This window comes from Dryobates pubescens, chromosome 32 (assembly GCF_014839835.1).
Source record: "Dryobates pubescens isolate bDryPub1 chromosome 32, bDryPub1.pri, whole genome shotgun sequence".
Taxonomy (NCBI): domain Eukaryota; kingdom Metazoa; phylum Chordata; class Aves; order Piciformes; family Picidae; genus Dryobates; species Dryobates pubescens.
This window is the reverse complement of record NC_071643.1, coordinates 4,590,218-4,616,067: the sequence shown is the minus strand read 5'-3', so window position 1 is coordinate 4,616,067 and position 25,850 is coordinate 4,590,218. Positions and strand designations below refer to the sequence as shown.

Here is a 25,850-nt window from a genome sequence, read left to right as displayed (position 1 = left end):
AAACAAATAAAAGTTATTGCCAAGTTTCCCTACCCTCTCATTCAGCAGAAAGAATAGAATAGAATAGAATAAGAAGAGAATAGAATAAGAATAGAATAGAATAGAATAGAATAGAATAGAATAGAATAGAATAGAATAAGAATAAGAATAGAATAGAATAGGGGAAGGAAAGAGGAAAGGGGAGGTTTGGAGAGGAGAGGAAAAAGAAAAGAGAAAAGAAAAGGAACATAAGCCCTACGAGGAGAGGCTGAGGGAGCTGGGGTTGCTTAGCCTGGAGAAGAGGAGACTCAGGGGTGACCTTATTACTCTCTACAACTACCTGAAGGGAGGTTGTAGACAGACAGATGTTGGTCTCTTCTCCCAGGCAAGCAGTACCAGAACAAGAGGACACAGTCTCAGGCTGCGCCAGGGGAGGTTCAGGCTGGATGTTAGAAAAAAGTTCTATACAGAAAGAGTGATTGCACATTGGAATGGGCTGCCTGGGGAGGTGGTGGAGTCGCCATCACTGGAGGTTTTTAGGAGAAGACTTGACAGGGTGCTTGGTGCTGTGGGTTAGTTGCTTGGGCGGTGTTGGATTGGTTGATGGGTTGGACGCGATGATCTTGAAGGTCTCTTCCAACCTGGTTTATTCTATGTATGTATTCTATGTAAGAAAAGAAAAGGGAAGGAAAGAAAAGAAAAGGGAAGGGAAGGGAAGGGAAGGGAAGGGAAGGGAAGGGAAGGGAAGGGAAGGGAAGGAAAGGAAAGGAAAGGAAAGGAAAGGAAAGGAAAGGAAAGGAAAGGAAAGGAAAGGAAAGGAAAGGAAAGGAAAGGAAAGGAAAGGAAAGGAAAGGAAAGGAAAGGAAAGGAAAGGAAAGGAAAGGAAAGGAAAGGAAAGGAAAGGAAAGGAAAGGAAAGGAAAGGGAAGGGAAGGAAAGAAAAGAGAAAAAGGAAAGGAAAGAAAAGAAAAGAGAAGAAAAGAAAAGAGGGAAAGGAAAGGAAAGGAAAGGAAAGGAAAGGAAAGGAAAGGAAAGGAAAGGAAAGGAAAGGAAAGGAAAGGAAAGGAAAGGAAAGGAAAGGAAAGGAAAGGAAAGGAAAGGAAAGGAAAGGAAAGGAAAGGAAAGGAAAGGAAAGGAAAGGAAAGGAAAGGGAGAAGAGAAAAAGGAAAGGAAAGGAAAGGAAAGGAAAGGAGAAAAGAAAAGAAAAGAAAAGAAAAGAAAAGAAAAGAAAAGAAAAGAAAAGAAAAGAAAAGAAAAGAAAAGAAAAGAAAAGAAAAGAAAAGAAGAAAAGAAAAGAAAAGAAAAGAAAAGAAAAGAGAAAAGAAAAGAAAAGAGAAAAGAAAAGAAAAGAAAAGAAAAGAAAAGAAAAGAAAAGAAAAGAAAAGAAAAGAAAAGAAAAAAGAAAAGAGTAAGAATAGAACAGAATAAACCAGGTCAGAAGAGACCTTCAAGATGATCACGTCCAGCCTAGCATGCAAGAGGGATCAAGATGGTGTTCACTCTCTGGCTTCTTAAGGTGCTTGTGTAGCTGTGGGCTTTCCATGTAACTGGGGTGGGAATGGAGACTTTTGGAGAGGTGAGGAAAGCACTGTAAACTTTTCACAGCTCTGAGAAAGTCACAACCTCAGGGCTGGCCACCAGCAGCTCAGGCTGGCTGTTACTTGAATGCTGTGTGAACAAGACTGTTCCGGTAAGCCCAACTCCTAACACAGGGTGGTAATCACATGGCAGCTTTTCCTAAACCACTGGAGACAGCTATCTGCCCTCCTGCCCCTCTTCCCCTCCTCGGATCTCCCCTGCCGTCCCGGTTCAATACTGCATGCTGCCCACTGCTGCAGGGGAGAGCTGGCCTGGGAGGTGATGCAGACGCTAAAGAAAATTGGGGCGAACCAAATTTGTTCAGGAGAAGCAGCGCAGGAATGACGTGGAATATACATTTGCCTTCTCAGCTGCAAAGAAATCGAGGCATCATTTACAGTGAAAGAATGGATAGGGATGGATACAAATCCCGAAGAACTGAAACAGCACACAGCAGAACAGGAGGAGGGAGATGGCAGGCACAGATTGCGCTGCTTCGCCCTGGCTTCTGTTAGCTGCTCTCTAAAATGTTTTGCTACCCTCTGGTGGCTTTCTGAGGATTTGTGCAGCTCACTTTTCATTCCTTGTGCAGTTCCCTGCCAACCTTTTGAAATGCAGGGAGAAACCCAGATCTGCCAGTGGAGGTTTCTGTTTTCTCTGATTCCAAAGCAGCAGAATGGGAATAAAGGGAAGGCAGCTTTGGTTGGTTTGTGTTGGTTTGTTGAGGCCGTTGGCCCCCTCTCCCCCTTTTTCTTTTTCCTTTTGTTCATATGAAGGCTGTTTTGGTTTAGAACTATAATTGCAAAGGCATTTTGGTTGGGATGTTAAGATGAAATAATAGTAACTTTGTACTGAGGTTGGCTGTGTAATGGGGCTGCTCCATGTTTGGGAAGGACACAGGCTTTGCAGCCCTGCAGAATGCAAACCTGTGTCCTCTACTTAACTGCAGAGGACACAAAATGAAGTCAATAATAGCAAAACTCCCATGATCTCTAGGAGCCCAGAATAGGTTTTATTCAGCCTGGTGCAGGGGCAATGCTCAAACCTCTGTCATGCTTTCCCTATGCCTTGGTCTCCATTATACAGTGACTCCTTGGTTTTTTTCTCTTTCCCATTTTCCCTGCTCTTTAATTGATTCTACACTGTGGCTTCCTAGCAGAGGGGCTGTAGGTAGGGATTTAAAGGGCAGTGGATTGACAGATTTTACAAGCAAGTCCTCCCAGGCATTAATTCCTGGGTTATGGGATCAGAGAGGCTCTTGTGATCTTCTCAGTCTGACCTCATGCAGAGAGCAAGTCACAGGGCTGCCCTCAGCTGACTCCTGCTTGAAGTGCAGTACTGCATACATAAAACATCACATCTTGGTTTAATTGTTTTTCAGCTGATGGGAGATTCACCTGTTCCAGTGCTTTATCACCTTCAACCTTAAATACTTCTGCACTTTACTTTGGTTTTAGCTTCCAGCCTTGGATTTTCTCATTTGAGAAGCCATGTGTTGCTGAAACAGTGTCCTCTGTAGGGACTCATGGGCTTGATTGGCTTGCCAGCCAGATGGAGCTCCGAGAGGGATCTTGGTTGTAAGAAAGGAAAAGTTGTTCATGTTACTGACTGACAAGTTGTGGGGTTTAGTGCAAGAGTTTAGGAAAGATGTTGAGTTGCTGGAAGGTGTCCAGAGAAGGGCAACAAAGCTGTGGGGGGGTTTGGAGCACAGCCCTGTGAGGAGAGGCTGAGGGAACTGGGGTTGCTTAGCCTGGGGAAGAGGAGGCTCAGGGGATACCTTATTGCTGTCTACAACTACCTAAAGGGAGGTTGTAGCCAGGTGGGGGTTGGTCTCTTCTCCCAGGCAACCAGCACCAGAACAAGAGGACATAGTCTCAAGCTGCATCAGGGGAGGTTTAGGCTGGAGGTTAGGAAGAAATTCTTCACAGAGAGCGTGATTGCCCCTTGGAATGTGCTGCCTGGGGAGGTGGTGGAGTTGCCATCACTGGAGGTGTTTAGGAGGAGACTGGATGGGGTGCTTGGGTTAGACTTGATGATCTCTGAGGTCTCTTCCAACCTTATTGATTCTATGTTGGACTGCTTACATCTTGGAGCCACGGTTTAGTTGATTAGGTGATGTTGGATGATAGGTTGGATGTGATGATCTCAAAGGTCTCTTCCAACCTGGTCTATTCTATTCTATTCTATTCTATTCTATTCTATTCTGTTCTGTTCTGTTCTGTTCTATGCTATTCTATTCTATTCTATTCTATTCTCAAACTCATTGCACAGAAGGCACACAAACAAAAGCACTGCTGGAGGAGGTGTGCACTTCCCCTAATTCTGGGGTTCACATACTTAACAGCAAGGGAGGATTTACACAGGTTCTCAGGTGAGATCTAATTGCAAGAGGCCTGCAGAGGTTAAGTTTTGTAAGAGACTGCTTGACAAATGAAAGCATTTCTTGGTTTGGGTGTGCTTGTAAAGCAGCTGTGCTTGGGCCCTGGGGGATGGAGGCTGCTAGCTTCAGCGGAATGATTGCCGTTGGCTTCTTGCGCTGCGCCAGTTCGTGGTGTGTTTTAAAACCAGCTCCATCCTTTTCACAACCTGGCAGAGCAGAGAGCAGCCAGTGCCTTTTGTGCTGAGAGGAAGGCTGCAAGCCTGGTAGGGCAGTAAGCACAGCTAGAAGGCCACCCTAAAGTTAACAAAAAACCCACAGGGTTTTGCGGGGTGTTTTTGCGGCAGGGGAAGGGATGGAGTAGATTTGAGTTATCTCAGAGACCAAATATGCTGTGGCAGCAGATGCCCCAGCTCTTCTGGTGGTTTGACCTCCATCAGGCCAAAGCTGCTCTTTCAAAAGCCACAGTAGATGATGGAAAGGCAGTCAGTGTGGAGGTGTGGGACATGCTTGGAAGTTTCAGAGTCTTGTCTCTTCTTGACAGGGTGTCTGAGCCTGGCAGTCCTGGGTGCAAAGGCCCTTGTAAGACACTTCCTTCCATGGCTTCGTGGGCTGCTTGCGTGAGGCTCTGGGGAGTGCTTGTTTCAGTCCTGCTGCAGTATCCCTGCTTGTGAAGAGGGTCCAGAAATGCCAACCTCAGCCTTTCTGCCAAGGCTTGCTGTAAGGATCTGTTAACCTACGCCGCTGTTGTGGGAACAGCTGTGCTGTGAATGTGTAGCAGCCCCAATCCATCTTCTGGCACTGACACCTTCTAAACCAAAGAAGTGTTCCCAGCTGATGCTAGTAGTCCTGGCTGTGTCTTATGTGATCTTTTGCAAACCTGTTTGGGCTGTGTTTTGGTGTGGCTGGCCTCAGTGTGGTTCAAGACTGCAGGCTGTGTAATTGCCAGGATGTCTGAGCTGAAAAATCCAGTCTCCCAGAAGACCTAAATAGCTAAGTGCAGTGCTTTGCTGACATGGCTACAAGGCTTTGGGACTGAAGACAGTTTACAGCCATCCCTCTCAGGGAAACTTCTCACCTGCAAACAAAAGAGAGTGTAGACCCTTCTGCAAAGACAGCGCAAGCACCAGCCTTTGAAACCCCTTCTAGGTTTAGTGACCAAGTGGAGGGGAGAGTGGGAAACTGAGAAGGCTTCAGCTGAGGCATTTTATACTTTAAAATAAAGTTTTACTTCCAATCTCCACCTCAGCTCTGTCAGACTGAAGCTTGTCCTGGAGGAAGGCAAGATACGGACAGGCATCCTCAAAGTAAGGCAGTAAGGAAGGTGCCAGAGATATGTGTGAGCACCTCTGCAGCAAGCACCCCAGGCTGCTGCACTCCCCCTGATGGAGTCTGTGTAGTTACAGGAGATTTTCCTTCAGGAAACCAGGGTTCCTGCAGCATCAGCAGGAAAGTGCTTTTGCAGCTGGGGACGAGGGTCTATCTGTGACCACTGGGAGCTCCTGAAAGCTGCTGCACTGCTGTGCACAGACCCCTTTTTGTGTAAGGCAGCCTCCTGCCCAGCTGCTGGTGCTGGAATGTGTTCAGAGAAGGGCCACAAGAACGATCAGAGGGCTGAAGCACCTCTCCTGTGAAGGCAGATTGAGAGAGTTGGAGTCTGGAGAGGAGAAGGCTCAGAGGAGACCTTACTGTGGCCTTCCAGTATCTGAAGGGGGCTACAAGAAAGCTGGGGAGGGACTTTTGAGGGTATCAGGGAGTAATAGGATTGGGGGGAATTGAGCAAAGCTAGAAATGAGTAGATTCAGATTGGATGTGAGGAAGAAGTTCTTCCCCATGAGGGTGGTGAGAGACTGGCACAGGTTGCCCAGGGAGGTGGTGGAAGCCTCATGCCTGGAGGTGTTTGCAGCCAGGCTGGAGGTGGCTGTGAGCAACCTGCTGTAGTGTGAGGTGTCCCTGCCCATGGCAGGGAGGATCCTTGAGGACCCTTCCAACCCTGACAATTCTATGTTTCTCTAAGAGGTCATGAAAATGGAAGTGTGAAAAAGCAGAGAAAGAGTACTGCTTCACCTGCTGCTCCAGAAGGAGAGGGAAAGAGACACAGGGAAACAAAGCCCCAAACTTTCCCATCAGTTTTCAAACCAAAACTCACAATGGTTAGAAAAGAACAACCTCATCTAAAAGCTTCACCAGTGGGGTTTTGCTCCTCAGTGCTATGCTTCCCCCTGTTTTGCAGGGCACTGCACCCTCAGTCTGTGAGTGCATCAGAGAACTTTCCCCAGAAGAAACCTTTGGGGATGTAGCTTACATTTATGGAAGGAGCAGGAGCTGAGTGGGGAGCATCTCTCTGCTAATGAAAGCTGCAGCCACAAAGAGTTCTGGAAGGTGAAAACTAGGTTAAAAGCAGTGAGTAAGGGAAAGCAGCTGAAGATGGAGTGGGTTAAAGAGCTCCTGAGCATTAGACAATGGACCATTTTGCTTCACTCCCAGCTCCTGGGTAGGGCAGTCCTGGCAGACTGACAGGGCTTTGGGGCTGAGTAGTCACAAGATGCTTCAGCTCGTTGGGTTTTTTCCCCTGAAGTTTGTATTTTTAGTTGAATTCTCCCCCTTAGCACATGCTACAGTGACCCCTGCTGCTGCCAGCAGTCAAGGTGCCACCTCAGGGCAATTACTGAGCTAGGGGAAAGCGTTGCCAGTAATTTTGTAAACAGGTCGTCTCATTTATAACCCTGAAGTGCGCAGAAAGTCTGTCACTCAACCTTACATCACCAAGGGAGAAAAGTTCTGTAAGCTCTTGGGGATGCTTGAACTGTGGTTGTAGTGTTCCTGTGTAGAATTCTGTATGAGGATCAGCCAAAACATTCACAGTAAACCTTTTCTCCCTTTTCCAAATGAGACTGGAGGTGACATGCTGACCAGTTGGACCTCTACCCCCTGTACAACTGCTCTACAGCCCTGCATGCAGAAACACAGTAACACAGTACATCAGAGGTTGAAAGGAACCTCCAGAGATCATTGAGTCCAACCCCCTGCCAGAGCAGGATCACCTAGGATAGTCCACACAGGAATGCATCCAGGTGGGTTTTGAATGTGTCCAGGGAAGGAGACTCCACAACCTCTCTGGGCAGCCTGCTCCAGGGCTCTGTCACCCTCACTGGAAAGAAGTTTCTCCTCATGTTGAGCTGAAACCTTCTATGTTCAAGCTTGTACCTATTGCTCCTTGTCTTATTACTGTGCACCACCAAAAAGAGCTTGGCCCCCTCCACTTGACACCCACCCCTCAGATATTGATAGACATTGATCAGATTCCTCTCAGCCTTCTCTTCTCCACACTAACCAGCCCCAGGGCTCTCAGTCTCTCTTCACAGGGGAGATGCTCAAATCCCCTAATCACCCTTACAGCTCTCCACTGGACTCTCTCCAGCAGGTCTCTGTCTCTCTTGAACTGGGGAGCCCAAAACTGGACACAGTATTCCAGCTGTGGTCTCAGCAGGGCAGAGTAGAGGGGGAGAAGAACCTCCCCAGCCCTGCTGGCCACACGTTTCTTGCTGCACCTCAGGATCCCACTGGCTCTCTTGGCCACAAGGGCACATTGCTGTCCCATGCAGAACTTGCTGTCCACCAGTACTCCGAGGTCTTTCTCCATGGAGCTGCTTTCCAGCAGGGCAGCCCCTAACCTGTCCTGGTGCCTGCTGTTATTCCTTCCCAGATGCAGGACCCTGCACTTATCCTTATTGCACTTCATGAGGTTTGCCTGCACCCAACTCTCAGCCTGTCCAGATCTTGTTGGATGGCCGCAGAGCCTGCTGGGGTCTCACCCCCATCCCCCTTCGCCCTTGTTGCTTGTACTTGGTCCCAGCTACCACAATTGAAGGATGGGAAGATCCTGACAGCAGTACTAGCATGAAAGGTCATTCAAGGCTACTGCTTTTGTGCAGCTGGATGGCAGCTGCCCTGCCTTCTGTAGTTTCTTGTGATCCATTAAAGGAAGAGTCTAACAGTGGTCTGCAGACAGCATTTTGTGTCGGTGTTACCTACCCTGATCTGGGGCAGAACCATCACCTGCTTAAATTCCAGTCCTTTCAGCATGATCTGTCTGGTGGATATGTTCTTTAAAAAGAGACATGGAATTACAGAGCTACCATGAGGGCATATGCAGTGTGCAGTGTGGAATACAATGAAGTTGGAAGAGCTGGAATATTGAGTATAAATAGCAAGATTTCCGTGTGTTGCAGTACAAACACAGCTGCTGTGTGGCAGGCTGGCTGAGCCACCACCTGCCCATCTCCATCAGTCCCAGCCAGTGGAAACACCTCTGAGAGAAAGGAAGACTGGCCCTCATGGGGCATCCTGCATTAAACATCCTTTGGTGAGCATGGTACTAAGGAAGAAATCATGGGGTATGAGGGACATGACCCTCCAGTTCCAACAAGGCAAGGACCAAACTTGGAGAACAGAACAGAGCAGAATAGAGTAGAGTAGAGTAGGATAGAATAGAATAGAATAGAATAGAATAGAATAGAATAGAATAGAATAGAATAGGTTGGAAGAGACCTTTGAGATCGGGTCCAACCTATCATCCAACACCACCTAATCAACTAAACCATGCAACCAAGCACCCTATCAAGTCTCCTCCTAAACACCTCCAATGATGGTGACTCCACCACCTCCCCAGGCAGCACATTTCCATGGGCAATCACTCTCTCTGTGTAGAATTTCTTCCTAACCTCCAGCCTAAACCTCCCCTGCCCCTGGTGCAGCTTGAGACTGTGTCCTCTTGTTCTGGTGCTGGTTGCCTGGGAGGAGAGACCAACCTCCCCCTGTCTACAACCTCCCTTCAGGTAGTTGTAGACAGCAAGAAGGTCTCCCCTGAGCCTCCTCTTCTCCAGGCTAAGCAACCCCAGCTCCCTCAGTCTCTCCTCGTAGGGGAAGAGCAGAAGGAAGAAACCATAGGAATGAGATTACCAAGGTACTGCTGCCTGCATCCCTGACAGACCTGTGCATCATTTTCCCTGTGACTTGTTCCCCAAGAATCATTCTGTTCTACTAGCTTTAGCTGCTCTCAGATGATCCCACAGGCTGGAGCAGACATCAGCACAGAGGTGTTTTTCCTGATCATTAATTTGCTCTGTCTTAATGTAGGTTCATTATCAGCTATTTCCACCAGTGGTGGGCAAGCAAAGCTGGTATCTGCTCTGCCTCTCACCACAGGCAGCTGCAGGTTTTACGTGGAGAGCAGGGGCTGTCGTGTTTTCTGTGCTGGTGGAGAAATGTCCCTGCTTGTTTTGGTCTTGATAAATAGGCCAAGAGGTAGTTGCTGCCTGAGCCTGGAGGTGCTCTGCCAAAGGGCAGGATGGTGACCATGGAGGTGACAGAGCACCAGGAGTTATCCCCACGTGTGCCTGTGGATGATGTCTTCTCCACACGGACAGCCTGACCCGTGGCCATTCTGTGTCCCACGTGCACCTACAGACTCTGGCAGCAAATACTTTTCTCCCCTGCTGCCCAAGGCAGTGATGGATTAGGACTTGGGAAAGGCAGCCAAATTTCTAGAGCTGGGTGGAGGCCTAAGCATCCAACTTGTGCACTCTTTCAGAAGTTTTCTGGGACAGTCTGTACCCTGAGAGCATCTTCCTGAGACTGAGCCTTCTGCTTTTGCCTTTACCTGCTTTCCTTCAGCAGTATGCTGTTGGCATTAACCATCGTGGACATCTATGGTCTTGCCTGACAGCTATTGCTCTAAGTAGGGTGAGGAGCAAGACTTTCTTCCTTCATGCCTAGCTCTTGCTTGCCATCACTGCAGTTCAGGGAGTGTAGCAAATAAAAATGGGGTGACTAGGTCTTGGTAACAGACTCTCCTCCTTCCTGCAACACTGCACACTGCAGTCTGGCTCTGCAGAGCTGGACCAGAGTGCTTTTGGACACTGCTAAGTGATGCTGAATGCGTTCTGGTTTCATTATGGCCTCACATGGAGCACAAGGGAGTGAAATACAGATGATGTGACTGTGACACTTGCAGGGGAAAAGAAAGACTCAATAGGGAAAAGGAAAAACACTTCCCTAGGAACCTGCCTTTCCATTCCTCACACCCTCAAATGATGCACAGTGTGCCTGACAGTGCCCTGAGGATCTTATGGCTCTGCCATCATGACAAGCAAATAGCTAAACTTGTGTTTTACAACAAGCTGCACCCATTAGAGTTGAGCAAGGATGGGCTGAGACTATGACAGAAGCAAGCAGCAGGAGCTGTGGCTTGGGTGGAAGGTCTCCTGCTATGGGTCTGGTTCTCTTCACAAAGCAACATTGGATGCAAAAGGAAAAGAATGATAAGGTCTAAGTAATCCCTTTGGCCTGGCATCCAACATAAAGTTTGCTCTGGTAGATACCAGCTCTGGCTTCTGCTGGCTTTGCTGACCTTGGTTGTGTCCTTTGTTGTGTTTAAGTACTAACAGCAGCCCTCTGCTCTTTCCCTTGTCCCATGTACAGCAGGAGGGAAGGGAGCAGGGAGCGGGGAAGCTATTGGTAGCCCCCTGGTTTTGTCCAGGGGGATTCTTGTGTTGTTTATAAATTGTATATGTATGTAAGTATTGTATATTTTGTACATAATCATTGCACCTCATATCTTAGATTGTAGTTTTGCTTGTAAATACAGCTTCATTTGCTTTCAGCTGAGCTGGTCTGGCAATTTTATGCTGAGGGGGAATTCCAACCCACCACGCATTGCTTCCCTGTCCCTGGCACAGCAGCCATGGGTCCAGACCCATGGATCTTCTGGAGATGGGCAGCGAGTGCTCCACAGCAGGAGAACATTGAGCTAGCATTCCCTGGGTCTGAGTCATCCTGCTAAATTTGTGCAGGGCACCTGGGTAAGAAGGGGAGTGGAGAATCCCCTGTGGGATCAGGATAACAGGGAAGGAAGCGAAGTGGTGGAGAAAGGGTGAGTCAACCGGTGGTTGGCATTGGTGACAGAATTCCTCCTTTCCTTACCAGAAGTTTTCCACTTCTCAGGGGTACAAATCTTTCTCATGCTATTTGATAGCAGTGTCATGGCTCTGAGTCCCATAAACAGCCTTAATGGCTCTAATCTGCCACACCTGGAGTTACTCAAACACCAGGGCCCAGGGCATCTCTCTAGGCTCAGCACTTGTTTCGTGCTGGGTGTGAGCTCCAGCCATGGTCTGGTGACCTGCAGCTCAACTGTGAGCAGGTGGCCCTTGTTATATTACAAACTCATCTGATGGAATGGCCTTCACCTGTGGCCATCACCTGGCCTCTGATTACACCTCAACACCACCCCTCCCTTGGTTGGTCACTGGGCTCCTCACAAGCTCTCTTCCAGTGTGCTGGGGCTTATCAGGAGCAGTCCCAAACCTCTGTCCCACCGGGGCTCTGCCTGGCATTTCAGGGGTGGCCTGGCAGCCTAACAGTGGTTTAGCCTCTCTACAGCAAGTCCCTACTGATTCCAGATCGTGTAAAGGAATCCCCAAGGAAAGGAGCTGTGCTGGACCTTGTCTTCACCAACAGGGAAGGACTGGTGAGTGATGTGAAACTTCAGGGCAGCCTTGGCTGCACCGACCACAAAATGATAGAGTTTAAGGTCCTCAGGGCATCAAAGAGGGTGTGAAGCAAGCTCACTGCTTTGGGTTTAGCTCTTGACCTGCTGGCAAATTTCTTTTGGGAGGGAATATGTCCTGGATTGGCTGTCTTCTTGCTCAGCTGGGATGGCTGGTTGAGTCCCTGTGCTGCCGGCACAGGGCAGCGCTCACCCTGCTGCAGGGTCTGTCAGGTGTCTGTGCAGGGGCTGTGTGCAGGACAGCTCTCTCAAGGCTTTATTTTCAGCAGAAAAGCTGCCAGCCTGTGTTTTCAAGGCCACAGGGCCAGTGGGGAGTGCAGTCTGGGGAGAGGGAAGCAGTTAGCTGCAAACTGAGAGCAGCCATCCCAGCCCAGACTGCTGCTGTACCCAAACTGGGCCAGGTGCGAGTGCCTGCTGAAGAATTGAGCCCAGGACAGATCTGCAGTGCTGCTTGGTGAACTCTTGTGGCTTCCTTGTGCCCAAATTCCCAGCACTGTTACCAGTATCTATCTCCTGATGCTTCTCTGCTGTGTTCTCCCTTCTTTACTTTCCCGTATGACCTGGTATAGGAGATCCTGCTTTGGCAGGGGGGCTGGACTGGATGATCTCTCAAGGTCCCTTCCAGCCCCTAACATTCTGTAAATCTCTAACCCTCTGAGTGTTTGAACATGGGAGTGGCCTTCCAAATAACCAGCTAAAGCAGAGGGAGATCTCATTGTTCCCAGGGAGTGATGTAACATCTAAGCTGGGTTTATGTGAACCCAAGTACTGCATAGTTGGGACTGCCTCTGTGTTGGGGGGTTAAGCAAATGCCAGTTGGAAGGAGATAATTGTGACAGGGATGGCAATGTGACACATGAGAACTTGCTCAGAGCATTTGTGCTGTAGTTGGATATTTTTCCATGTCATAACTACTGGTTGTAGGACACAGCTCTTTGGGAATGCAGAGTGATGACTGTGGTTCCACTCACTCATGACCCCAGGACCACTAGTGCATGGGGACAGGCATGGTTTGTGCATGGAGAGAGGCAGCACTCAGGACTTGAGGCAACTTAAGTCTGCACTGGTGGTTTTTTGGTTCTGCAGAGGCTTTCTCATCTGAGGCTTGTAAAACACTGGATAGATTTCTTGGAACTTAGCACTGCTGATACATGGCACTTGTTTGGCCAGTGTCTGTGGCTGTCCTGATGTAAACAGGCAGAAGGCAAGTGCAGGACTGGCTGGAGGTCAAAGATGTCCTGCAGCACAGTTCATGCAGTGGCTGTGCCAACAGCCTCAGCAGCTAACATGCTGTGGGGACTTTTCTGGGGCAGCTGGAGAAGGTGCATTGGCCAGATGCCATTCCAAGCTAAGGTGAGAAGTAGAAAAGGTGTGTTTGAGTGACTCAGAAATAGCTTTGCACATGCTGAGAGGGCAGCAGCTCAGCTGTAGCATTCCAGTTTTGAATCCCTAAAGTGCTTGTTAAAAACAAATAAACAAACCCAAATCAGTGCCTGAAATGTATGGGCTAAATGCAGACCTCACAGAGCAGTATCAGTTTATAGCAGGTCTGCATCTGACCTCAGCTCTCTGCCATTATTGGTAGGTCCTCTGAACCCAGCACTCTCTTCTCCAGCCCTTCCTCAGTCCTTTTGGCTGCTGCAGTTACAGCTTTAGCTTGTGCTGAGCTGCATTTTGTGTTGTGCCAGGTCCATCACATGTGCCTCGTGTATGGTCCAGGTTTTGGACCTTGCTGGTGGGAAGTGGACAGCCACTGCAGTGGTTGACCTTCAAGGCTTATGCTAATGGCTTGTGCATGTTTGCCTGCTGCTAAAGTAATGTCTTGCTGATTTATCTGCTTGCACACAGAAGTAGCTGGCTCCTGTGTTTTGTTTTCCCTCTTGAAATTCCACCCATTCATCACTCATCTTTCATGATTTCCTCATTCTTCCTGTGCTCCACAGCAGTCTTCATAGCCTGGTGCTTCATCTTGCAGGTGAACACCTTTCATTCCTCCCCAGTTCTGCCAGATTACACACATTTGGGAAGGAGATTCACTGGAATTTCTCTTCCACTGTATCACAGAATCACCAGGTTGGAAGAGACCTCAAAGATCATCAAGTTCAACCTGTCACCACAGACCTCATGACTAAACCATGGCTCCAAGTGCCACATCCAATCCCCTCTTGAACACTTCCAGGGATGGGGACTCCACCACCTCCCTGGGCAGCACATTCCAATGGCTAACAACTCTCTCTGGGAAGAAATTTCTCCTCACCTCCAGCCTAAACTTCCCTTGGTGCAGCTTGACACTGTGTCCTCTTGTTCTGGTGCTGGTTGCTTCAGAGATCAACTCCCTCCTGGCTACAACCTCCCTTCAGGTAGTTGTAGAGAGCAAGAAGGTCTCCCCTGAGCTTCCTCTTCTCCAGGCTAAGCAACCCCAGCTCCCTCAGCCTCTCCTCACAGGGCTGTGCTCCAGCCCCCTCCCCAGCTTTGTTGCCCTTCTCTAGACATGTTCCAACAACTCAACATCTTTCCTAAACTGAGGGGCCCAGAAGTGGACACAGGACTCAAGGTGTGGCCTAACCAGTGCAGTGTACAGGGGCAGAATGACCTCCTTGCTCCTGCTGGCCACACTGTTCCTGTTACAGGCTAGGATTTACTCTCATAACAAGGGATGGAGAAAGTGGGGCTGCCTTGTAGTTGCCAGTATCTGAGCTGGGTGATATCAACTGCTTCACCATAAGCCCGTGTTACAGTTTGAAGGGGGAACTTTAGCCTAGTCCCTGACTGCAAAGATTAAAAGTGGAATAAGTTACCATTGGATGTGAAAAGAAAATAATGCTAAGGTCTGTGTAAGTCATTGGATTGCTAATCACAGAATCACCAAGGCTGGAAGAGACCTCAAAGATCATCAAGTCCAACCTGTCACCACAGATCTAACCCATGGCACCAAGTGCTAATGGAGATACAGAGCAGAGGCATAAAGAGTTCTTTCTCTTTTTCCTTCTTCTGTTGCTTATGCTTGAAACTTCTCTCTCTCTCCCATGGCCTTGCCAGGGTATCTCTGGTTTGACTACTGTGTGAGGTAAGGGGAGGGAGTGGGGGAGAAGGTGAACAGTCCCCCTGAATCTGTCCAGGGGGGGTCTGAGGAGTTTCTGTGTTGTTCATAAATTGTAACCAGATCTATTTTGTACACATTCATTGCATTTCATGTTTCTAGATTGTAGTTTTCTTGTCAATAGAGCTTCATTTGCTTCCATCCCAAACTGAGCTGGTCTGGCAGTTTATTTTGGGGGTAGTTTTCTCCAAATTAATTGGAGGCAGGGGAGGTAATTTCAACCCACCACAGACCTCAAATGATAAACAGCAAAACCCCCTCCTGTGTGCTGTGGAGACAGCCTGTGGCACACACAGAGCACTGCACATGGAGCTGTGGTTGCAGCTGTAGTGTGGAATTTGTGGTGTGAGGGGCTGGAGGTAAAGTTCTTCCCTGTTGACAGCAGTGTCAGCCAAACACTTCTTGTGTTCCTCGATGGCCAAGTTTGGTTTGAGAAGCACAGAGCAGTGCTTCCTTTTGAGGAGGTCCAAAGCTTTCCTTGAGACTTAGTTTCATAATGTTGTCAAAATATTTCAGCTAAGTTGAAATGCTTGGAAAAGCCTCATTAGATCTTTTTGCTGTGTTCACCTGGGGGGAAAACAACCCCAATGTGGCCAGTAGGAAGTCCTGGCCTAAGAAACCAGGATCTAAAGGTTGGCTCTTATAAGGGTCTTGTAAATCCAGTCTCCAATTGTCTTGAAACACTGATTTTCTTCTACATCTATAGCCACATTATAATTGCTAAGTAATATTGTTATTTAATGTCTGTCTTTTGGGGCTGTGGTGTTGTTGCTCAGGACCAGCAGAGACAAATGGCTGTGTGGGGGTCTGATAGAGACCTCACGGCCGTAGCAATGCTACACTGGAGGAGCTGGGAGCTCCCTGTTCCAGCCTTGCCAGTGCAATCAGTGTTTCAAATGTGTCTTCATGTGCTCTTCAGCCATGATGGCCACTTTATGAGCGAGAGTCTGAGCCATGGTTTGCCAGCAGTGGCTTTACTTTGATTGCAGAGGCTGTGAATTGGAGCAGAAAGCATTCCTTGTACCAGCGTCCCCAAGGCAGGGAGTTAGGCAGGCAAGTACTTGCTTATCCTGATTAAACTGTGCCACACATGTTGTATTAGCATGCCAGAATAAATCCACTTCAGATCTGGATGGTAGTAAAAGGCTCTGTAAGTGTCACTGGTAGCAGGCAGATGGGGAGAGGTGTTCATGCCTCCATGGATGCTGCTCCCAACCTCAGATGCACTCCTGAACATTAGGAGTGAGTTTGCTCAGGGGGAAGGGGAGTTGGCTTCTTGCAGAGGTGGTCTATTGTACTTGACCTCAGAAAATCTCCTTTATTAAGCCTCCCAACTTTTCCCCGTGAGATGGATGGATTAGTTGCATTCTTAGATGAGGAAAGTGGTCTGCCAGCTGTTCATGTTTCATGCAGTGAAACAGGGGAAAGTGAAGAGTGTGCCCTGGTTGACTTTGGAAGATGCACCTGTTCCAGTGCTGGCTTTGGCTTAGTGGTGACCTGCTGAAAGCACAGGAGCCAAGCTGCCTTGGGGGGTGCAGTCCAACAGCTCTGCTGGCCAGCAAGCTTTCTTGCCTATGAGATGTTGCCCTTTACACTTGGGCCATGCTCCAGGCAAAGCCACCATTGCCTACTATGGAATAACAACCACAATTTCTGTGGCCTTGTGGGTCAGATCTTCCCTGTGCTGGCTGCATTACAGTCCTTTTAATCTGCTTTCCTCTCTCATGACCTCTGAGCCTGGAGAGATCAGCAGAGACATCTTCTGCTTTCCTGGGCATTTTCCCTGGTGAGGGGCTGCAGAGACTGATCTGATGTGAAAGAGCAAGCAGAGATGGCAGGGAAATTGTACCCACCAAGGAGATGCCTCTGAAAGGTGTTTCTGCCACTCAATTGCAAAGGACAAATGTGGCAACATCTGGGGGCTGGCAATGAAATTCAGGCATCTGCAAAATATCACAGCCCTCCACCCTGTGAGGCCTGGCAGTCAGCTTTGGTCATCTGGGGAAGGGGCTGCACAGCTCTTACAAAGGGGAACGTGCCCCTGAAATCTCTTGGCGGTCCCTGAGCATCTGGGTTAAGGTGATGCAGGAGTCACACATGTGGACTTCTGAAATGCTTCCCATAAAGAAGGGAAAAAGGTCAGGTCTCATCAGTGGGGAAGTTGCCAGTGGAGGGGGTGAGACTGGGAAATTGCCAGTGGAGGGGGATCAGGCTGTGCAGTCCAGCATTCCATGAAATGATCCTGCAGAGCAAAGGGACGGGAAGGATACAAACAAAATCACTTGGAGTTAGCTAACCAGAAGTGGACAGGAAAGAACTGCAGAAGAATCTCTTGACATAGTGTCTGGTGAACTAACAATAATATAAACTGAGAAGTGCAGCTTAATTTCAAATAGAATAGAATAAACCAGGTTGGAAGAGACCTTCAAGATCACTGTGTCCATCCTATCACCCAACACCACCTAATCAACTAAACCATACAACCAAGCATCCCATTCAGCCTCCTCCTGAACACCTCCAGTGATGGTGACTCTACCACCTCCTCAGGCAGCCCATTCCAATGGGCAATCACTCTCTCTGTGAAGAACTACTTCCTAACACCCACTCTGAACCTCCCCTGGCACAGCTTGAGACTGTGTCCTCTTGTTCTGGTGCTGGTTGCCTGGGAGAAGAGACCAGCCCTGCCTGTCTACAACCTCCCTTCAGGTAGTTGTAGAGAGCAAGAAGGTCTCCCCTGAGCCTCCTCTTCTCCAGGCTAAGCAACCCCAGCTCCCTCAGCCTCTCCTCATAGGGCTTTTGCTCCAAACCGCTCCCCAGCTTTGTTGCCCTTCTCTGGAAGTCAACATCCTTCCTGAACTGAGGGGCCCAGAACTGGATAAGAACAAACCACAAACATTTGTGGTGACTCGTGCTAAGGGGTGCTACTGGGGCCATTTTCTCTCTAGAAAAAGACCTCAGGGACTGTGGAACCCTCTGAATGTGCAGATGCAAACAGAAATCATTGGGAAAGGTACAGACAGCAAGTGGGTGCTCTCATCCCACTGTGCTAGAAACCCCTGCTACACTTGCACCTGGAGTGCTGTGTGCAGCTCAGCTCTAGTTAACCTCTCCCAAAAAGGCTGCAACAGAGCTGGGAAGGCACAGGAAACGGCAACAAGGTCAGCTGGGCGTGCAGAACAGCTGCTGCCCAGGGAGTGATGGAACAGATTAGGTGCTTTCAGGTGTCTTCAGATACAAAACAGTTGAGGAGGGCAATGCAACAGAGGGGTATAAACCCCATGACTGGCCTGGAGAACAGCAAATTACCGTTTCACAGTGTAATCACTAAGGTGAGCGTTAAATGGAGCTACTGAGAAGCAGTCCTAAACTAATAAAAGCTTTTTCCTGGCACATCATTAACCCCTAGAACTTCTTGCCAAAAAGACAGTGAGAAGACCACTGGTATTACTGGTTTCAAAACCAATTATAACAATTTGTTCCAGAGAAATCCATCAAGGGTCCTTAAAGACATTAGGAGACACCCTGTGGAGGGGGAAATCACAAAGCTGCTGGGCACTGGAGATGTGGAGAAGGAGCAATGACTGCCCCTTTTATCAGAACATCTGTTCCAAGCTGCTATCAAAACTACTATCAAGACATGTGGAGAAGGCCTACAAGTTCCAGCTTCTGAGGGAGTGTCACTGTGCTGAAAAATAGAAGAGCCACTTCTCCCCAGTTCAGATTGGAGACATTTGACAGACAGAGCCCTCTTCACATGGAATCTTAGATTTCTTAATGTATGGAAATGCAGCCTCTAAGTACTCATTACTGTGAGCTTTTTACATGTCTGAGGATAAACCTATTAAGTACTCAAGGCTATGGAACATCTTCTCCTTTTCTTCTGAATCTGCCTTAGTGAGCTGAGAGGAGGCTGAGATTTTACCAAGTCAGCCTCTTCACTGGGAGTTGGAGCCTCAATGGTTTCTGTTCCCTCTGGTTCATATAGAATCATAGAATCAACTAGGTTGGCAAAGATTTCAGAGATCATCAAGTCCAACCTAATGCCTAACACCTAATCAACTAAAGCATAGCTCCAAGTGCCACATCCAGTCCTTTTTTGAGCACCTCCAGGGATGGTGACTCTACCACCTCCCTGGGCAGCACATTCCAATGGCCAGTTACTCTTTCTGGGAAGAACTTTCTCCTCACCTCCAGCCTGGTGCAGCTTGAGACTGTGTGCTCTTGTTCTGTCACTGGTTGCCTAGAAGAAGAGACCACCCCCAACCTGGCCACAACCTCCTTTCAGGTAGTTGTAGACAGCAAGAAGGTCTCCCCTGAGCTTCCTGTTCTCCAGGTTAAACAACCTCAGCTCCCTCAGACTCTCCTCATAGGGCTGTGCTCAAGACCTCTCACCAGCCTCATTGCCCAGATCTGGACACTCAAGGTATGTCCTAACCAGTGCTGAGCACAGGGCAGAATGACCTCCCTGCTCCTGCTGGCCACACTGTTCTTGATGCAGGCCAGGATGCCATTGGCCTTCTTGGGCACACTGCTGGCTCATGTTCAGCCAGCTGTCAACCACTACCCCCAGGTCCCTTTGTGCCTGGCTAGTCTCCAGCCACTCTGTCCCCAGCCTGTAGCATTGCACGGTAATGTTGCATGGGGACCACAGGCAAGCAACCAAGAGCTGAGTCTTTCACACCTGCTGCACAAAATCAAGATAAGCTGCTATTTTTCTTTTTTTTTAACACTATTTTTCCTCCCCTGCCTCACCTTACACTTGCTGTCAGAAGATGTGTGGTGTACTTTGTCCATGGCACAGTTTCCAGCAGAATCTTTGCCTTATAATGAGTGCAATTTTATACCGATCAGGAAGAGGCTAATCCTCTCATTAAATCACCAGAATGAGGACTGACAGATGATTCCCTACTTGGCCACAAATTTACTGTGTGACCTTCAGCAAACCCTTGAACTTTGTGCTGCAGCTCTCACTGGTGTGAGTGCCCTGTGCTTTGGTGGAGCTGGGCACAGGAGGAGCTCGATGTGGTTAGTGTATCGCTGAAGCTAAACCATGCCATCCTTCATTGGCTGTGCTCTGCTTCATAAAGATGAGGGGTGGAGAGTAAGCAGGAATGTTCAGACAGCACAGTGCTGGCAGTGGGAAGTACTGCACTGAAAAGGACTCTCCTTTTTGGCCTGTTACAGGGTAGATTTTGCTTAAAATACTCCTGCAAAGAAAGGTGCTGAGAAGTTGTAGTCTGCCATCCCTGAAGAATATGCCATCACTGATCACAAATGGATCCACGGAGTGTGAGGGAATGAGCACTAAGTGCTCCCATAAGGAGTTTTGTTAATTTACACAGTGTCACTGTATAACTAAGGTTGGAAGAGACCCCAAGGATCATCGAGTCCAACCTGTCTCGGTAGACCTCACGACTAGACCATGGCTGAGAGGGCCAAGGGGTCTGCCTCAGCAACACTGTGGGCGAAGGATAGTGGGGCGCTTCTCACCATGATCACTTGATGATCTTCAAAGGTCCCTTCCAACCCTGAACATCCAATGGTCCTCCTGTGTTTGGCCAGAAAACACAAGAATGACAGAGACTTGCAGAAAAGCCCCAGCACAAACCACCTGCACAGGCTGTTCAGCTGTGTACCAGTCACAATGTTCAAAGCACTACAGGTGCCCAGTACGGGGGGGAAACCAGCAACTGCATGGAGCCAGCATCTTGAAAGGTTATTGCCTGCTTGTGTATGAATACAAGGAAATTGCCTTCCCTGACTGGCCTCCTCTTTGGGCTTTTGTAGATTTTCTTTCCTTTTTGGCTTTTGTAACTGATGAACTCATGCACATGATGCTATTTTAATACCTAGCAAAGAGCCTTGTCTGCTAAATCACCTTATTTTTCTCTGATCAGAGCGCAGTGCATTCCTCTTTTTAGTAGAAGGTATTAATTTAAATTCCATAATCCCAAACATATTCTCATTTCTGTTCTGTGCTTCAGAAGGCCAATGGCATTTTAATTTAATAAGGGAGAAACACACATGACACTGTGTTCCCTGTAACTGTCTTCTGACCTCAATGAGTCTTTCACAGCTTGCTTTGTGTTCCAGCAAATGCAGTCTCTGCTTTTATTCAAGCACATTGTCTCTCCCAATACCCATGTCCTACCAGTGGGCAAAATTACATCTCTGTGGCATTTTCACAGTGACTGGGGAGATGTTATTTGTATTATTAGTTAGTGGTGTAGAAGCATGTATTGGCTCACACAATCACAGAATGGTTTGGATTGCAAGGCGCCTCCAGAGGCCATCTAATCCTACCCCTTCTGCAGTCAGCAGGGGCATCCTCAACTCGATCAGGTTGTCCAGAGCCCTGTCCAGCCTCACCTTGAATATCTCCAGGGATGGGGCCCCAGCTGCCTCCCTGGGCAACCTGTTCCAGTGTTCCACTAATAGCAAGGCTTATGTGCCACTCATGTTCTATTGAAGTATTGTTTGGATACCTGTTGTCCCTTTGCAGAGAAACACATTTAGGCTGGAGGCTAGGAAGAAGTTCTACACAGAGAGAGTGATTGCCCATTGGAATGGGCTGCCTGGGGAGGTGGTGGAGTCACCATCATTGGAGGTGTTCAGGAGGAGACTTGATGGGATGCTTGGTGCCATGGTTTAGTTGATTAGGTGTTGTTGGATGATAGGTTGGATGTGATGATCTCAAAGGTCTCTTCCAACCTGGTTTATTGTATTCTATTTTGGTTTGCCTTGGGCTTGTTGGTTTTGTGGTGTTTTTTTTTGATTAAAACAAGTTAACTCACCTAGCACTCCTTTATGTCAGTTCCATTTTTCCTTTCCAAGTTCCATAAGCTTTGTTTACTAGGCTAAGATTTACCTAATTGGGTACATGATATTACTGAGTAATTTGTGGCATGTAAACACTTGACTCATACACATCATCGTGCCTAAGGAATCATTTTGCCATTCAAACTTAACTTAAACCTACTCAGTTTGAAGGAAGAGCATGTGCTTGTGGCAGTCCACATGGCCCTTCTTTGAAAATGTCAAGGAACAGTCATTGTTTTCACTGCTCTCCTTTACCCTGATGTGAACTGGGAGCTGACTCCTTGGAGCCTGCCCCGCAAGGGCAGGTTAAGCCTGGATCATCAGCTTTGCTGCAAGGTGAGAGAGTCGTTAGCCATTGGAATGTGCTGCCCAGGGAGGTGGTGGAGTCACCATCCCTGGAGGTGTTCAAGAGGGCATTGGACATGGCACTTGGTGCCATGGCTTAGTCATGAGGTCTATGGTGACAGGTTGGACTTGATGATCTTTGAGGTCTCTTCCAACCTTGGTGATTCTGTGATGGAACACACCCCCCACCCCCAAGAAAAGGGGCTCATTTTATTGGAGGTTTTGTAGGTTATTCTGAGTAGATTCTCAATAGAAGCTTTATAAACAGAGGTCTCAAAATTCAGCTGCCTGTTGCATCATCTTTTGTTGTTGTTTTTTTCCTTTCTATAAACATCTGTGTCTGATAAGCTTATCCTCACGTGTCCAAGTGATAATGCCTGCCTGTTCCCATGCTACCTTAATGCATGCAACCACTAAGTGCACTTCTCTCCTGGTAGCTGGTGCTGCACTTCGGTGCTGGCATCTCTAAATCAGAGCCCCCTCATTTACAGCTCCATGTTGGCTGCGAAGCAAGGAGGGCACCTTGACTTCAGATCTCACTGTACTGTCCTTGATCTGCCAGATCCAGAATTGTGCTCATCTCAAACATGCTGCTGATGCATTTGCAGGAAGAGGACTCATTTTGTGCTCATACAGAGGCACCTAAGAACCACTGGCTGTGTTGTAGGGCTTCACTGTGCAATGCACATCTGGCCTTGTTCTAGAAGGGCTAGCAGCTTGCTTGCTGACCTGGTATAGCAGAGAACTGAAGGACAGCTGTGGGTGAAGGGAAGAGGTGACAGCCATAGTCTCTGGAATTTGCCTTGACTTGGCACAGTAGTCTTCCAGAGCAGATAGTGCTAAGGACTGTAGCTGGAACAGTCATCCTGAGGACCTGCAGAGAGGAGGGAGAAGGGCAGTTTCATTTAGCTTTTAGGTGTGACTTGGTGCATGTGCAAAGTTGTGTGTAAAATGGCTTATGAATTAAGACATGCAGAGTGATGATTTTCAGCATCAGTCACAGCAGACAACAAAATTTGAGTTTAGCATGGATCTTGCAGTCCTGAACTGGAATAGAATAGAATTAACCAGGTTGAAAGAGACCTTTGAGATCGAGTCCAACCTATCATCCAACACCATCTAATCAACTAAATCATGGCACCAAGTGCCCCATCCAGTCTCTTCCTAAACACCTCCAGTGATGGTGAGTCCACCACCTCCCTGGGCAGCACATTCCAATGGCCAAACTCTCTTTCTATGAAGAACTTCCTCCTAACATCCAGCTTAAACCTCCCCTGGTGCAGCTTGAGACTGTGTCCTCTTGGTTCTGGTACACTTCTGGCTTTGCTTCTAGCTAAGTGCTGCCTGGAGTGTATGAAGTAGAGCTGACTGGAAAATAAGAGCTTCCAATTCAGGAAGCATTTAGGATTTGAAGTTTGTTGTTGTTGTCTGGTGGGTTTGTGTTTGTTTGGGTTTTTTCCCCCACTTTGGTTTGGGTCTGATTTGGGTTTCTTTGTTTGGTGTTGGTTGTTCCCCCCCCCCCCCCCCCCTTGTTTTGCTTGTTTGTTTTTCCTGTTTTAGAGGAAAACAGAAACTGAGGGGTGTTTACTGAGGGCAGGAATGACACCAGGTGCTCTCACAAATACTAGTTTCACCACACATCCTCAGTAGCCTCTCACACAAGGGCAGCATTTCCTTTGTAATGCCAGTTTTATGTGCCTTGGTACTCTGATCTCCATATATTGCATTGCTTTTGTTGTTCCATCCTAGTGGCATTCCCAGTGAGCAAACTCGTGTTGCATCCCATTTCATACTGACTGTGTCTCATTCTCTTTGTTTGGAGTTGAGAGACCTCCTGGAAAGTGTTAACACCAAAGCCTCTATCCCCACTCTTGCACCCCTGCAGAGTGCTGGCCAAAAGCCTCTTACATCCTAGAGTGTGCTCCCTAGAAAAACTTCCATCTGATGGGCTGGTCAGAGAAGCATGGCCCCTCCTGTCAGGTGCCAGGGGAAACAACAGCAGAGAAGGCTTTGAAAGGTGGTGCATCAGTAGGTAGCTCTGCTTGAGCACAAGGTAATCCAGGTAGAAATTCACCCTACTGCAAAGTTCAGATTTGTCCCAGGGGCAGCTGATTTTCAGTGGAGTGTTGGTGATACTCGTATGAAGGGGCTAATTTGAGAGTTGGTGGGGGGTTTCTGCATACTGTTTCCTCTGAGGAGCTTTCTGTGTTCCTGTGCTTTCCAGTCTTGGATTGTGGGTTTTGCACCGCATAATTTCATGAATCAAAGAGAGCTGTAAGAGCAGCATCTTTCCCCGACCTCCCTTGCATGTGAAACGCAGACCCTGCCTATCCCTGTGCAGCACAAAAACTGGGACTGGGCTTACTGTCTGCAGCACTAAAACCTCGATAGTTTAAAACTGGGTGAAAAAGGACGAACCTTCAGTTTCACTGGAGTGACCTTTGCAAGATGCTGTTGCCTTGGGGTCTGTAAGTGTACATAAGGAGCCTCGCCCGTTTAAAGCGTGTGCTTAGAGGAACAGCCCTGCTTCCAGGCACCCGCTCCTACTGGTGATTTAACACGAGAGGTGTGTCCTCTTCCCAGCCATGTTGCAGGTCCCGTGGTTTCTGCGGGGCAGGGAGCCCCGGAAGGCCGCGTTCCGTGCCCCCGGCACGCCGTGCCTTCTCTCGCCGGGAACACCCGCGGCGCACGGAGCCGCCCGTGCCGGGAATCAGAGCAGCCCTCGGGGCCGCCGCCTTGTCCCTCCTTCCCTCCCCCGCCGCCGGGACTCCGGCAACTTCGGGGCGGCGGGACCGGTCTGCCTGCGGCGGCGGGAGCTGCGGGGGAAACGGTTGGAGCCTCCGTCCGCATCCTCGGCAGCGGAGCGGCGCGGCCGAGCCTGCCGGCAGCCGGGGGTCGTCCCGGCGGCAGCTCCCCGCCCCGGCAGGGGCTGTGCCGGCAGGGGGCAGGGCTGCGAGCCGGCCGCTTGTGTTTCTAGGGCTTGACGTCCTTTCAGCCAGCCCGCCGCGCTTCCCGGCACAGCCTGCCCTCCCCCAGCCCCCAAGTCCCGAGAAGTGGCGGCGGGGTCCGCCAGCCTCCCCCGGGCGCGGCGGGGCCGCGGCGATGGGCCGGGAAGTTTGGCGGCGAGGGGGGCCGACGCCCCGCCGCTGAGAGCCGGCCGCTTCGGGGCCGGTCCCTTTTCCGAAGAGCGGGACGGCGCCACAAAGTGAAATCCATGAGGATTCTCGGGCTTCTCCTGGAGAAAGGCTCGCATATGCTGCAGTGTCTCTGTGGAAGGCGCCTGAGATCCAGCAACAGCCCAGGTGGGGATCGCGCGTCCTTGTCCCCGCCGCCCGGCCCGGGCTGGCCCCGTTTCTCGTCCTCCTCCTCCGCCCCTGCCGGCGCCGCGCGCAGGTGGCCGGGATGGGCCAGGCGCTGTCCGCGGTGCTGACCCTGCCGAGCAGCCCCCGGGCCCGGCTCTCCATCGACCCGGGATCCCCCATGCCCGCATCCCGTCCGCCCCGGTTTCTCCACCTCTCTCGTCATCCCCATTTCCCCCCCCCCCCCCGACCCCGTCCACCCGAGGCCTCCACCCTACCTGTCTCCTCTCTGCTTAAGCAGGTTCCGCAACCCTTCTGCAGCTCCCACCCAAAGACAACCCCCAAGCAGGTCCTCCTTCCCCTTACGAGTTCCTGCCTGACAGGTGACCCTCACTAGTGTCCCCAAGCCACCGGCATTCCACACCTGCACAGGTCGTTTTTCTCCATACGGGACCCCTGTTATCTCCCTTCCCACCTGGGACCCCTAACTATTGGTTCCACTGCCTACCCAATTAGGATAGGATTAATCTTCCCCAGAGTGCCTATGGCCCTGTGGAGCTCTAGGGCTGGGCTGGCTGTAAGAGCTCCCTGTGCCTTGTGTTTGTAGTAGCAGCATTGCAACGTTTTTCTGGTGGAAGGTGTTGAATGTATCTTTGAGTGGTGTGCCCCTTCAAGCAAAGGGAAATCCCCAGCTGCTCCTGATGGTGGCCCAGGAGACTCCCAGCACCTCTCTTTGTTCCCAGCCTATTGGAGAGGAATTATTGTGCTGGGATGGGGGAGTGCA

The 25,850-nt window shown here is 49.3% G+C and overlaps 1 protein-coding gene across 2 annotated transcripts in view; it reads left to right on the top strand.

The window, feature by feature from the left end:
- Positions 1–25,850, top strand: part of FGF12 (fibroblast growth factor 12) — a 306,990-nt gene that overhangs the window by 94,861 nt on the left and 186,279 nt on the right. Inside the window, exon 1 of one of the 2 annotated variants that reach the window (XM_054175620.1) lies at positions 24,775–25,069. The exons of the other annotated variant lie outside the window; for it this stretch is intronic. Within the exon in view, the coding sequence (XP_054031595.1) occupies positions 24,982–25,069 (88 nt within the window). The 5' untranslated portion in view covers positions 24,775–24,981. Of the gene's footprint in view, positions 1–24,774; positions 25,070–25,850 lie in introns of those variants that run through there. 2 annotated transcript variants of the gene reach the window in all.